The sequence below is a fragment of the Plectropomus leopardus genome, chromosome 4 (genome assembly GCF_008729295.1).
Source record: "Plectropomus leopardus isolate mb chromosome 4, YSFRI_Pleo_2.0, whole genome shotgun sequence".
Classification (NCBI taxonomy): domain Eukaryota; kingdom Metazoa; phylum Chordata; class Actinopteri; order Perciformes; family Serranidae; genus Plectropomus; species Plectropomus leopardus.
The window spans coordinates 25,463,064-25,478,180 of record NC_056466.1 but is presented as its reverse complement, the minus strand read 5'-3'; the positions used below and the strand labels follow the sequence as shown (position 1 = coordinate 25,478,180).

Sequence of the window (15,117 nt, the reverse complement as noted above, 5' to 3'; positions counted from 1 at the left end):
AAACACATTTGAAAAAGTCTTTATATGGTCACATCCTTGTTTCCAGGTGCAGAGGTTGGACTGACTGCCACACTAATGTAACAACAATAAAATTGGTGTTAAAAAAAAAAAAAAAACAAGGGAGGGGTTTGGGTTGAGTAAAGGTCATGAAAGTGAGAGCCTGTTTGACTACCAGGTCAGTTGCCTTCCTCTTTTCTGCTTCCCAGGTGTGCTGTGTGTGTGTGTGTGACCTTTAGCTCTGAACCCTCCATTTTCACTCCTCGCTCTCCATGTCTTTTAGCTTTGTGCACCTGTCTGGCATAAAGACTGTGCCAATCTGCCTGCAGTAATCATTTCCAATGGTCATCGACAAGCCCACAATGCACATATAAGTATAGAAATACAAGTGCAATTGGCCTTGTATGCTACCTCATTAGCCTTTGGAAGCTAACACTAGCATTAGTGCCTAATAACTGTGAGCTTAATGCGCTCCTAATTAGGGTTATAAGCAATTCACATTTATTATTTGCTTCTGCTTAGGTGAGCATTCAGTCTCACTAGACCTATTACACACTAAAGAATTGCAGCTTTTGAATGCACTTCTGAGCAGAATCTCCAAAAATATCAGACGTATACAGTACCTTACTTTATTGTGCAAAGGAAATGCTTATTACTCACATGGGTAAACTTAAAATAGAAATTCAACCCAGATTAATATGCTGCCTACAAGTATGAGCAGAGTGCAGTTTGTGGGATAAGCCATTTCTTATGAAAAAATTATGTTACAACATTAGGTTTAAAAGGACAACTTGAGGACAGCTGCTATAAAAACTACAGAGTTTTGTTCATAAGTGCAAGATCAAAATGTGCTTTTTGACAAGTACCATGAATAATAGGCTAATCTTACTTAACGTTTGGGCAGTATTTCTGTTTCACATAGTCTAGTATGTGTCTTTCTTTTTTGTGTGTGTCTCTCTAAAGCTTTATGTCTTAAAAATGTTCATAGCATATGTGAATGCATGAATAAATTCTATTTAATATATGGTACAATTTATTCTACTCGCATGCAAACTAATATTTGGTGGCCACGTCTTTTGGTCTAACACGAAGTGCTAGATTAGTTCAATGACTCACAGAGCTAAGTTTTTCTTTCCTACACACAGAGAAAGTATTACTAATTTCAATACCAAGAAGAAACACTTATTACTCACATAGATGGAATATTACCTTAGCTACGTGCTGCTAAAAAATATAAGTGGTATGCATTTTGTGACAGTAGGCCTGTCAAGCATACATTTTCTTTGAGTAATAAATTGAGCGTAGAGGATATGAATGCTGCCATGTGAGGGATATCTCTATTGATTGCTTGTTAAGATTTCTGTTCAAACATTTTGTAAACCTGAGAGCTGAGAAAACCCACTAAACAACATCCTGCAAACATCTTGCATAATGACCACTAGACACTGGCATTTTATCACAACCTTAGTTTGATAAGCATTTAGACCTGAATGGGCTGGCACACTGACTAAAGAGTTCATCCCAGAATGAGCCAGCAATAAAGCGACTACAGAAAGGCTGCTGTCCAGAACCTTTCTTGCTTTATTGCCTGGAAAGAAATGCATGCATTAAAGCTCTACCTCCCTGTCCAAGCACTCTGAATGCAGGCTTACAGGCTGTGATGACAGTAATGTAACTTCTTCTAGCCCGGCAAGCTACAGCTGTCTTACTGCCAACAGCAAAGTGGTGTCAGTCTCACAAGGGAAACGGTGAGCTAGTTGCACTAATCATATCGTGCTCTGAGCTCGACTGGTGAGACTAATTGGCTGGTCAATAATCTGAACAGCTGGAAAGGGGAGTGACCACCAGTTGCTCAGTTGAAACAATGGGTGCAACAATCACCACAAATCAAGCTCCTCATTAAAGACATGATCTGTCAGCCATAGTTCAAAGAGACTTCACTTACTCTCCTTGTTTATTTCTAACCACAGGAAAAATCAGGCTAGGCTTATACTGCATTCCAGCTGGAGGCTTGTCAACTAAAAATCTCAATTTAAACACATTTAGCAATGATTTTACATAACCACACTCTATATCCAAAATGTGTATTCTTTCCGGCTCTAAGACGACAGCGTAGCCCAAAAGACTGCTGAGAATATGCCTGAAGTAAAAGAAAGTTAAGAGAGAAATAGAAGGAAAATGCAAGAGGGCTACTTCCAGGCTAATTATGTGTGATTTTTCTTAAAACTGTCTGCATGGTGTGGGAGCCCCCTTTTTAATGACTCAATTGATGACAAATGCCAGATCATATACACTTGGATTTCACTTGTTTGATGTGAAATGACATTCCCAAAGCACAAGATTAGAAATGTCTAAAATCAGTCATCCATTTGTTTGATCAACTGTACATCAACACAGAATGATTCACTTCCTTTCATTACTTAACATCCCCCACTCCTCCGCTGGATGATGAGTGAAGTGATGATGGGCTTGTTGGAGGTGTTAAAAACAACTTTGCCTCCCCATTTGATACTTTAAGCATCCTTACTGAGGTGATGATGTGAGTATGTGCCTGACGTTTATCTGTTGATTATGCAGAAGTTTGCAGTGATACCAAAGATGATTTTGGCTATTGTCAGGACTGTCTTAGGGAGAAAATCATGCACACCTGTTAAGGTAGGATAAAATGTGTCAAATAATAATGAATATGACATGTTTTACATGCAACCTAGGTTAAAAAATGTATACAAAATCAAATATGTCCTTTGCAAAATAAATACTAATGCTATACTGTCCGTTGTGGTTACTATAACGCCAGTGACACCAAGACACTTTCCAAAAGAGCCAAAACAGTAAAGACAAAACAGGCATTAAGAAAAGAGTGGGAGTGAAAGTGAGAAATTGAGAGGGAGAGAGAAAAAGACCAGGTCTGACATAAAATGGCATTTAGCATTTATCCTGACTACAGCTTTATGCTAAACTGCTTCAGTTCATCATGTTGCTCTGTGTGTGTGTGTGTGTGTGTGTGTGTGTGTGTGTGTGTGTGTGTGTGTGTGTGTGTGTGTGTGTGTGTGCGTGCACACATATGTGTGCTTATTGACTTATTTCTGGGCTATAAATAACTTGTCAGTTAGACAGGCAACCTTAGAGTTGCAATTCCAAATACATCTCAAGGTAATCAGGCAGAGTTGGACGAGCACTTTTCTGACTTTTTTCTTCAGGACTTTCACTTTTGCAAAAATTTGTATACCTTAGTAAACAACCAAGCCTAGAGGTACAGTTGCCAGCCCTTCACAACAACCACACCATACCCTCCTCCAGCTGCATTTATAATACCGCTCTGTGGTCCAGCATCTCCCAGTTGTTACTGTGTTTGACTGAGCGAATAAGAAGCCGGTGATGAGCCAGAGAGACCACGGTGTTTACTTAACATTTTCTGGACAAATAAATGCTTTCAAAATGTTATGTTAACATAATTCAATAATTCATAACCAGTTTGAATATTTCTAGGTGCAGCTTACCTAACAAGGAATCACTGTAGCCACTGTCCATGAGTCAAACAGGGCTATCAAAACTCTGAGTAAAGGAAATCTTCTCTCACTTTCTCTCTCCCCCTTTTCTCGTCTGTACTTACCCTCTCATGACAAGTGTTTTCAATAAGGCCATCTTAAGACAGCCTCTCTACAATGCAGGGAAACACAAAGGAACACGCAGGCATGCACGCACCCACACACACACACACACACACACACACACACACACACTGACACTCACATTCACTGTCTTCAGCTCTGTGCAGAGTGTTAACAGGCTTTCTGCCAGTGAAGCAGAAAGACTAAGGGGTTTAATAAGACAGAATCATCAGATATCTGTGACAGGCAACATGTACACACAGCTCCACTATATGACTTTCAATCTAATAAACGAGTGCAAGACTGTGTATGTATGTGCATATTAACGCGTGTGTCTGTATGCATGCGTCTCTGTGGGAAGCTGTGTGTATGTATGTGAGTTTTTGTGTGGCCTGTGAACCGTCACAGCGACACAGGTCTGTCTGGGAGGATAAGAGTGAGACGTCTTATCAGCCACAAGCCAGACAGACACACACTCTCAGACACACACACACAGTGGGATAATATGCCACCTCATATCAGCTATACAGCTAGGTCTGTCACTGTGTGTGTGTGTGTGTGTTGGGGGGGGGGGGGGGGGGGGGTTAGGAGGAGAGAGAGCAGAGAGGAGTGAAGAGGGAAGGGAGTAGAGGCATGGAGGACGAAGGGGTAAAGTTGAGGGATAAAGAAAGAAAATGGAAACTGGAATGGGATAAGAAGAGAGAAATGACAGACAAAAGAAAGATAAACAGAAGGGGTGGCAAAGCAGAGAGAGCTTACTGTTATGACAACATTTCCTTCTGGAGATAAGGGTGATGAAATGAGGCAGGGATGAAAGATCAGACAAGAGGTATTCTAGCCATTAGCTGTTAAACAGATTGTCCAAAACCCAAAAGAAATTACTATCTCCACATTTGCTGTCCTGATACAACTGTCAGACAACACTGAGATTTTGGAATGATTTAATTCAGTCACACAGAAGTCAATGAGTGATTTAATGACTGACTGAGAGACTTATGACATGTTCATGACAAATGAGACTGTGTCGGCGAAAATGAACAAACAAATCTTTTTGAATGACTGTTGTTAGTGTCTGGTATGTTCCTGGTCAGTCTCTCGAATGTCCGTGGGCTCATGGATACTCAACTTTAATCATAAAGTTGTTGTTATTACTGTTACGCAGGGTAGCAGCACTGAATGAACAAGCAAGGACCGGTTTACATCGAACACAAGTCGACACCTCCGCGGGCCAAGGCCAATGGTGCATTGACTACAAATATGATGTGCTGTATTTTATTGAACCAATGCATTAAAATGAGTATTTTGTCTTTAATAATGCAATTTTATACATGATGATTGTTAATGCATTAAAGGGAAGTTTTTTTAAGGTGGGCTGCACTACCTTTTAATCATGCATGTACAATAATGGAAATCATATTGGTTGAACAGTCAATACATTTACACGTGTCAACTCAAAGGAACCAATACTGTGAAGAGATTCAGTCTGCCCATCACTAATATGAGATGGCTAGTAGAAATTAGAAGGATCCCCACTTTACCTGCACAGGTGAACGTGATTTGACAACTCAAGACAGTTGTGGGTCATGTGAGGGTTAAAATATTTTGCATTGATGATATTACCAAAATTTGGTTGCTTAAATAGGCTTAAATTACTATTTTAGTTTATTGTTTATTGAAACATTTTGTTGAATCAGTTGTGCACACTGGTGGCAGCATGCAGCATATGACCATCAGAAATTGCATCGCATTTTGATAGACCCTCACTGTAGATCATAGTTACATCTTGGTACTGGTAATCAAGCTGGGTACTACAGAGGAGAGCTTAATGCTAACCAAAAAAGAGTCTGCAAGTGTGTGGTGGCACATTGCCAGAGTAGATTAACATAAAAGGAAAAATAAAGAGCATGATAGAAGTGCGATTGAATTGAAAAAATTGTGACAAAAACAGTGAGCGACCAGATTAATTACTTGTCAACAGTTGCTAACAAATATACAAATGACTAAGAAAACTGTACACTGACACTGAGGGATATTATCACAGTGATATAGAGACAGCGTCAATAGTGGTTAATCGAGTGAATGAATCATTTATTGAATAGCGTAACTGAATGGTTTATTGAGTAAGTAACTGAATATCTGAGTATGTGAAGGTCTGACTCAATGGCTAACTACGCAAAAGAGAGAAACACATTTCAGAAGAAGCAAGTGCCTACACCTCTGATGAATGGCATTTAGAGCCCAATGTTCATAACAACAGGGAAACACCCTGCACTCCTCTCAGATTTAATAGGGCTGGCCCAAAAAATAGCCTCCAAAATGTCAAGAAAATGGCTAGAGTTAGGAGAGAGGAGAAAAGGGAGGAAATAAAGAAAGAAAAGAGAACAAGGAAAGGTCCCTGATAGAGTAGGGAACTAGGTAAAAGAAAAAAAGAGAAATCCTTCCATGATATGACATAATTATTGAAATGTCAAAGGAGTGCAGAGAAGGGAAAAAAATGCAGGGGAGGTGACACAGGAGGGTGGACAGGGGGACGGAAAGCGAGAGATGGAAATCCTTCTGCCACTCAGAAAATTTGTTATAAAAGTGTTGGGGGGGGTGGGGGGATAACAGAGGAGGAAAATGACTTGGGAACACAGGCCATCAGTCATTGCGAAAGCAGGCCTGACACTACTGCATCAATAATTCAGATGACTACGGCTAATGAGCGAGATCCAAACAAATCACCCCTGAATTCACTGGGAGAACACTGAAACATTTCACTGCGCAAAATATGGCACCACTATAGCGGCAGTTTGGGCTGTATTGGCAACACACAAGGGAGTGGGGGTTGGATACAATATTCATCTCTCTTGAACCCCTGAATCATTCGCATTTATTTTCATGAGGAAAAAGGGACGGTGGGAATCAACCAAGACTGAACATTGACATGCACAAAAGAGGAAAACCAAAAGGAAAAACCAATTTGGGAAAAAAAGAAAAAACCATAACAAGAAATTTCAAATAAGACTGTGATAAAGTAGGCGGAAAAAGAAAAAACAGGAAAACAAGCAATGAAGGGGGAATTTGTCATCTCTGTGAGAACATTGACAGTGGAAACTGCTGGAGTGCAGTAGACAGAAAGACAATCCCAGATAGTGCTATTTGGTAGCACTAAGCCTAGATCAAACCCAGTATGGTGTCTGGCATCGGACAGATGACTGTAACTAACATGCACTCACACCTCAAGCAGCCACACACTGTCAACAACTTCCTCCCTCCAAACTCCACGTCCTGACAAAAGCACCAACACAGCATGGAACAATATTGAAACTGCAATCCATGGTTCCCACACAGTATGATAACAGGTACTCATTGATAGCCTGGTTGTTTAAAATCACATTAAAGTGGAGTGTTTGGTGATCATGCAGTTAGTATAACTTAGTGCATGATCAACAGTCATACTATGTTAGCTCCAGTCTCAGAGGATTAGTCTAAATACAAACATGGTGCAAACTTAAGCTTATGTGAGCTATTTGTGAATGTTAAAACTCAAAAGCTAGCCATGAGGTTACCGTACTTACCTCTGATGAAAATACATCCTATAAACAGCACTCCCATGACATCAAATAAGCATATGCTAAAATAGGCTATCCCAAGAACAAGAGACCAGGGACAAATATATGGTGTCAGTAAGAAAGGGCTTGAGTACTCGAGTACTTCATTTGGATGTCTGCATTTGTTCAACATATAGTGTAAACCAAACCCAACCTCCCACTTGTGAACATGACTTCTCTAGTTTTATTTTGGAGCAGCATATTGCTTCATTTGGTGCTACTATGACATACTAGAAGAACTATAGCTGCAGGAGTGTGAGCTCTGCACTTAGGTCCAGCTGCTGAGAGTCCGCCCATACACACAAACACAGTGACAGAGCTAACTTTTAGGCTAACATTACCTTATGGTTATTATTTACAAGTTTAACAACAGAGTTGAGCCCTTTCGGTGTGATTGGTTGGGAACTTTAAATAGCTCTGTTTCGATTGTTAGCTGCTGCTGTATGAGCTCATGGTAAGCGTGTAGAAGTTGAACTGAGTGGGAGGAGAGCAGCCCCAAACACTAGAGACGGGCCTCCAGTGCGGCATCTCACCGATGTAACAGCAACAGAAAGTTTAACAGGCTATTTGAATCTTTATTGTTTGTTTATTTGTTTGTTTATTTTTGCAAGTACTCAACTACTCTATAATAATTTAAAGGAGTTTTGAATTATGGAAGTTACTTAAAATTCTTAATTAAAAGATGTTGTGGAGAAGATAACATGGATGTGCATGTGCAAACAATATGGCACCAGTTACACCACGTATCCTAACACACATGTTTTTCTCCAAATAATTGTTTTGTCCCACAGTAAGTCATTATTTTCTACTTTGGAAAAAAATTAATCTGATAAAATAGATAATTTCAACATGTTTAAAACTTTTGAATTAATAGCAAAAAATAAGTGGGAGGACCATCTTTTCTAACACAGCACAGGTATACTACAAAATCCATGTGCAAAGGCCATGTAAATTGTCAGCTACGGTTTATTCTCTGATGAGCTGGTCAGAGAAAACCAAGAGCCAATAGTGCTTACACAGTGTTTAGCTTCACAAGCCCCAGTCTAAACTCAGCAAGTGGCTTGGGTTATGCCCTGAAGGGCCTACCCGGCAGTTTATTGCGTCTCTGTGTGCAGGTAGCAGGCTCTTATTATTCCGATCCACTTATTAGACTGGTCCCTGGGTGTGGTAGCAAGCCCACTACTTTAAAATCTCTATCTCTGTAGATATATAACTCTCCAGATGTATAATTCTCCTTGCCTCAGACCTGCTGCCCTGGACTTTTTCTCTCTCTTTACCTCCCCTGACTCCATAGGCCTAGGTATAGGAAGTGCTTACATTGGTCCTTTCTTTGTGCTGTAGTCAGCCTAAAGACAGAAACACAACACAAGCTAGATATAATATCTAGCAGAGCTGGGGTGATGAACGAGGGAGTATTGAAGGGATATAAATATTCTCTCTCCCTCCATGACTATTTCTTCCACTCCCTGAAGGGCATATAGCAGGATTTTTTTAAGGGCAGGGGTCCGCAATTGCACTGCCCTAACTTATTTTTTATTTAATTTTCTTAAAACTTATTGTATTTATTTTTTCCCCTATGTCTGACACAATCTCAGTCAATTCAACTTTTCCCTTAACTTCTCCTTTTTCTAACCAGACTCTGTTTTTATCTTTATCTATCCACCCACCTGTACCTTGTACCGATTAGGAAAATAAGGAAAATGTCCTGTGCTTTCTTCAACATTATGCTTTCTAGGGCATATGAAAAAAAATGTCCAAAAACTGCCGCTATCAGTGCTCAGGGGTTTGGTCCTGACAGTAATACTTTTTTCCATTGGTATGATGCACCACATCTTTGCTGCAAAGAGTTTTGCTGTACTGTCCTGATGTAAAATTTCACTGCAAAGTTATGCAGCAAGATTACCAAGCCAGCATACTGTGCCCTCTATACAGAGCTAAAGTGCACCTGTGCCCATCCTCAACTGAACCTCGCTGTCAGTCAAATGATTTGCCAAAGATGAGATTTCATGCAGACAAGGAAAAGATATGCAAGTCAGATTATGCTTAATGTGCAGGGTTAAGATGAGTCTCCACATAACTACGATGCGGGTTTTGATTTACAGATTCCCCCGTTGAGGTATCCATGTATGTATCCACAGCGACACTAAACAGTTATCGTACACGAATCAGACATGAGACCTTCCGTGCAGTCACCATCAAGTTGTGTCATTCATGAGCTGGCTGAGACCCAACGTGTTGTTACATTTTTGAAGTCCGTTACCTACAGTAGTGTGTAGCTTCAGAGTATGACTCAAGCTTTACGCACGTCCTGTGTAATATCTGTTGTTGAGAGTTTTCTTTCCTACATTTCTGCTCTTTAAAGATAGAAACATCAGTGCTTCTGATCCACCCCCTCCGACCATGCCTTTAGAGTTGTAATGAAGTCTATATTCCTTCTTCCCACTGTTAATGCCAAGTTGCTAAATCAATTTTTTTTATCTCCTGTTTTTCCTGTATAAGACTAATAGTGGTGTGTTTTTACTTTTGTGTCTTTACTCTATATCTTTGTTAGACTTCACTAGATTCCCAGCAGTGGCCTGGTGCCATTTGATTTTTGGGTATGACAAAAAAATATGAATTAACATAGTGCTGCCCCTTGAAAGCCAGAGACTCAAATCATCAGTGGGAGACCCTCAGTTGACTGAGATAGCTTCAAGTCAAGCAGTCTTTTTTCTCTGTGTAGTGCAGCTCGGATGTTTTGGTCCCCAAATTTTGCTGCAGAGTGAGTGTTTCAGGACAGCCCTAATCAATATAACATTTAGCCCTTTACCAGCCCTACAGTTTTGAGCTGAAGCTTGTGGTGGCCTCGGCGAGATGAAGTGAGGGAGACTAGAAGTTGGTAGGATGAATACAAAAAGCTGCTTCACCATTTTGTCCATTTCATGCTAAAGAAAATCTTCCTCCACCTCCTCTGCCTTGGCCCCAGGCAGGCAACTGGGAAAGAACATTTCTCACATTATAACCCCTCAATATCTCTCCTGTGGCTCATTGTAAGTTTTTCTGTCTGTGTCTGTGTCTGTGTCTGTGTCTGTGTGTGCGTGTGTGTGTGTGTCCGTGAGTACGCGTGCGCGTCCATGCGTGCTAGTGTAGCACACGTGGCTATCTACTGTCTGCTAGTCACACTCAGATCTTTCAGACGGGACGGACCAAAGGTAAATGTTTGTGGACAAAATACTGAAGTCAATGGTTTTAAGGTAGAAGCAATGTCAATGGTAAGAGAAGCAAACTAATAATATCCAGATACATTTCAGCGAGGTAAGTGATTGAGAAATGGTCTCTCTCTGTCGCTCATTAGATAATGCAGAGGTGTCCTTCAGCCGGTCAATGCCTAACAGCAGACTGTGGCTATAATGGGCAGCTCCCTTGTGTAATTTTGTGAATGTGAATCAAGGCATTTCTGAAAATAAGCACTGTCGTCAGCAGACTGTCCCTGGGTAAAATAGTTAAAAATAGGGGATATTCGTTAATAACTGTAAAAGTTTTCAACTCTTAATTGCAACTACTAAAGATATTATAATTTGGTTTTATCCATCCACACAGACAGAATGCTGCTCAAATGAATGAGGAACTGATGATGAGTTTTTCTCCAATGTTGAAACGCAAACAAATACCGCACTAAGAATATGTCTTAAAGTACACTCAAAGGTTTGTGAAGTAATGGAACAAAGAGATTATCTTCATCTGTAAAAATAATGCACCATTTTTCCCCCAGCTTGTCAGATTAGTTACTGTATATGCAGTATAGCAGAGACCAGGTTTGGTTGGCATTCATATTTTGTCATCTTTTGAAGGTCACAGAAACAAAATGTGACATCATAATGTTTGCTTTTTAGACTTGCCCTCATCTACTGTGTTTAAACATCTGAAAGTCAAAAACTTTTTGGTGAGGGTACATTTTTTTAGTTTTATAGTATCAAAAGTAAAAATGTGTTCTGCACTAAGAGTGCTATAAACAAGACATAGGAAAAGTGCAACTTCTGGTTTATAGACAAAGGAATCAGCTACATTTTGATATAGGATTTCAAAGTCTGTGATGAGGTATGAAAGCTGGCTGGCATAATTTCACTACAAAGCTGGGTCGAAAGTAAGGCGCGTTGGCTGGCACACCGATTTGGGGGTTGGTTGGCATAAAATTATGAGTTGTAACTGTAACTGCATTTTGATGGATATTTTGAAAGATTAAAATCTGTTTTTGAAATGGGCCGATATTCAATTAAATTTTTATGTTTTCCGGTTCTTATTTAAATTAAATGTCAAGATTGTTTCTATTGGTTGCTTAATTTTTTGTAACTATATCATTTTAACATTGTGCCAACTACAGCTGGGGTGATTCATCGACGTACACAGGAGCACACCTGCTCTGCACAAAGCAAAACTATCCAGGTCCAGGTCCAGACGGAGCAGACAGCACAGTCATGTTAACTGTTTGTCCGCACCCAGGCATGATACATGAGGATTATCAACACATGGAACGTGTCTCTGTTTGTAGTAGTTACTTAAACTTTCTGCACCGCCACTAATGTGCCACTGTGTATCCAACGTTATTATTTGGCCATTTTTTGTTTTCTGTTTAGTTTAACAGCCATGCATGAGCAATGAAACGGCTTAAATGTATGCTAAACAACGCTGTTACAGTCTGTGATGTTTGTAACAGTCTGTATAATTTCAGTACTTTTCCTAACCCCCACACTGATGCAAAAATACATTTGCCTGTTATTATCTTAACTGCACATTACTGAAGTGATGAAATATTCTCCAGTTCAGGGAAAGGGCTGCTGTAACATACAGTGATTAAATGAATGTATGTGTCACAGCAATGCTTTTGAGTTTGAGGTCCACAATTTTTCTGATCAGGCATCTGACAAATAGGGTCTATAATAATAACAAATGTTATCATTAATATGATAACACAGCAGTAACGTGGAAAAAAGACTAAATTAAATTATACTAAACTTTTACTACTCTACCTTTTAGAGAACATCATTTAAAATAGTGTGAATATTAACAAGGCACTATTTTTGTTTAAATTAATTATAATATTAACCGATTGACAATCCTTATATTAATCAAGAAATTTGTAGTTAGATTAATCAACTGGCCCTTGGGCCAACCAATCCCATAAAATGTTCCAAGCAACCTCCTGATGGGGCTTGCTGGCACAAATGCACAACATGACTTAAATCGCAAATCACCTAATTTTAGAAAATAGATTTGTACATTAAAATACATTTATTTTCATTTCCTGCTGGTTAGAACATTCAAACATAAATCTGAAATAAAACAGAGAGTGAAAAGAGGGCCAACCATCCCCGGTCTCCCCTAAACATGTTGCATCTTCATAACTAAAGTGATTCAAATGAATCATGGCTCATATTATCATTCATACTGTCTCTATAGCTCACACAGTCTTGAGAAAATGAATAAGATGAGGTCATATTAGTCTTATGTTAACTTTACAATTAGTTGTAAATGTGTGCACAATTTGACACAGCTTCACTCCAGTGGTCGTGGCACATTCATTATACATACACCTTGCAAGACATCAACATTAGCAACAGAAAGAAATGAAGTGTTTACAGCGAACTGGGGGGCAAATATGTCAGTCTCAATTATTAATTCAATCTTTCTCTTATTCAAATGTGTTTTCAGTAGTTAATCTGTCCATTTATTCATCAGTTTATTCTTCCATTACATCAGCTCTTTCTTCAGCCATTTGTGGACATGTTCAATTCTTTATTCATTCATTCAACTATGTGTTCACTCATCATGTATTTGTCCATGCATTCCATCGTTTATTAATTCCGCTGTTTGTCCCCTCAATCAATTTTCTATTCATATGCTAAGCAATCGGCAGGGAAGGTGCAGGTGATGTGGTGCAACAGTAATACTACAACAGTGCTGTGACTTGGTTTAGTTCTGATAACTTCCCAGAGTTATAAAATTCTGCAAAATACTGTGCAATGTTTTGGAGCCTGATGAGCCTTTACGCACATTATTTTGTAACACCAACTGGACTTCCTGGGGTAATTCATTTTCTCATCGGCAACAAAACTGCATATATCATCAACACAGTCCCCTGCGTTGCTTTATCAGAGGGCTGTTTTTTGGTCTGAATCCCTAGCAATTGTGCTGGCAGGAGCCATGTGAAAGAGGTGCCCCACAGTTTGGACTTTATTCCCAATCTATAATGAGGACGAAAACTGATTTATTTTTACTTTTGACTGTGTAAAAGTCACAAATGGTGCTCATGTTAGATGCCAGCAAAGGCACAAAATGAAAGTCAAACAGATAAAACCTGTGACTTAATGTGTAAGCTGTTTAGTGTGAGAAAAGTGCCCTGCGGGTGAGCTTGACTGTGGTGAAATTGGACAGAGGCCATAAATAATATAGTCTGACAAACAAATATCACAGTCTACATGAGATGGTTGAAAACACCAGAAAAGCTAATAAGTGGAACTGAATATTTTCAGACGACAATTCCCAAGGTCAACCGATTAGTATCTATCATAACTCTAGGTGATAAAAGTGTAATGGTAATGATTTTTTTGTTTGTTTCTTTTGTTTTGTTTTTAGAAAAATATCACTAAAAGCATAAGCTTAGCACATAACTAAACAAACATAGACACTGCTTTATGTCATCCTATAAACATACACAAGGTATTACCTTGAGAAAATAGTGGGATTGATTTCAATATAAAAGCTTGCATGACCACATGCATAAATTTGAGGAAAATTCATACAGAACCCTGCTCAACAATCATAGGTTGCACAATTGGACTTCCACTGTCAGGGTTTCATTGTCTTTTAGGCTTTAAATACAACATTTTACACTCATGTTGCTGTAAAACATCTAGAAGCCAACCTATCATCAATATGAAACATATGTGTGCGCTATACTACGGTAATATAAAAGAGCAACATACTGAGATAACCAACGCCATGTTTATAAGTAGATTCATCACAAAGCAGGTTAACAGACACGGTATGTTAGCTGGCCGCTCGTGCAGCACAGTGACAAATGTCAGCTCATGCAAAGCAGACACGAGCTTCCGCCTCACTTCCCCTTCAAGTGAAAGATAACGACTCTCACTTCAGAGAAATAACAACACATAGGTCTCGTCCACCAGCAGTGGTTATGTGCTGTTCCTGTGCAATACAACAGTCGAATGCAGCTAGCATAAAGCTATCTAGTGTGGTTACTGTGAGATTATTGCCAGCATCGTCTAAAAGCACGTCAAGCCCTCGAGAAGTAACATAGCACTTCCTGCACTTACGGATTTCAAAATAAAATAATTGTTGGCAACAATGCAGAAATGTATATGTATTAGCGTCAGTAAAGCGAAAATGTTATTTATATGTCAATGGAAACACGTAGGGTATTTTAGTGGTGTCCCCAAACAAAATGAACTTTATGTATGTTATTGCACACTACACATTGGCTAGCTACTTTAGCTTGCTATGACAAGCACTGCACGCTTGACGTATTATGCAGAAAGCTAACACACAAGAAAAACTCCACCCCAAAATGTAAAAAGACAACCTCTAACTAGTGTGTTTATACAATTTATATCAAAGGTGTGATGTTTATACGCTCCAAAGAGTAGATAACCAGAGCGTCGCTCCGACACAACTTCCTGTATACCCTCACTATGCTGCTAGCTTAACGTACAACTGCAAACCCAACCTGAACACTCATTTCATGAAACAGCACAACAGTACTCGCTGAAATTGTTATCTAAGCGGGTGCGGCATTACCTCCTTCTTCTTTTGTCCTCCCCCGGGTGGCAGACATAGCAGCAAGAGGCAGAAAACAGACAGGACCGGCAGGTGAACGGAGGATTTAGCCCAAACAGACGCCATGACGGAAGGATGCTCTG

General features: G+C 39.6%; 1 protein-coding gene across 2 annotated transcripts in view; it reads right to left on the bottom strand.

Moving 5' to 3' along the window:
- The window catches only part of tusc3 (tumor suppressor candidate 3), an 83,033-nt gene extending 67,916 nt beyond the window's left edge, over positions 1-15,117 (bottom strand). For both annotated transcript variants that reach the window (XM_042485169.1, XM_042485170.1), the window contains exon 1: positions 14,996-15,117. In XM_042485169.1, the coding sequence (XP_042341103.1) occupies positions 14,996-15,100 (105 nt within the window). In that variant the 5' untranslated portion in view covers positions 15,101-15,117. The remainder of the gene's footprint in view (positions 1-14,995) is intronic.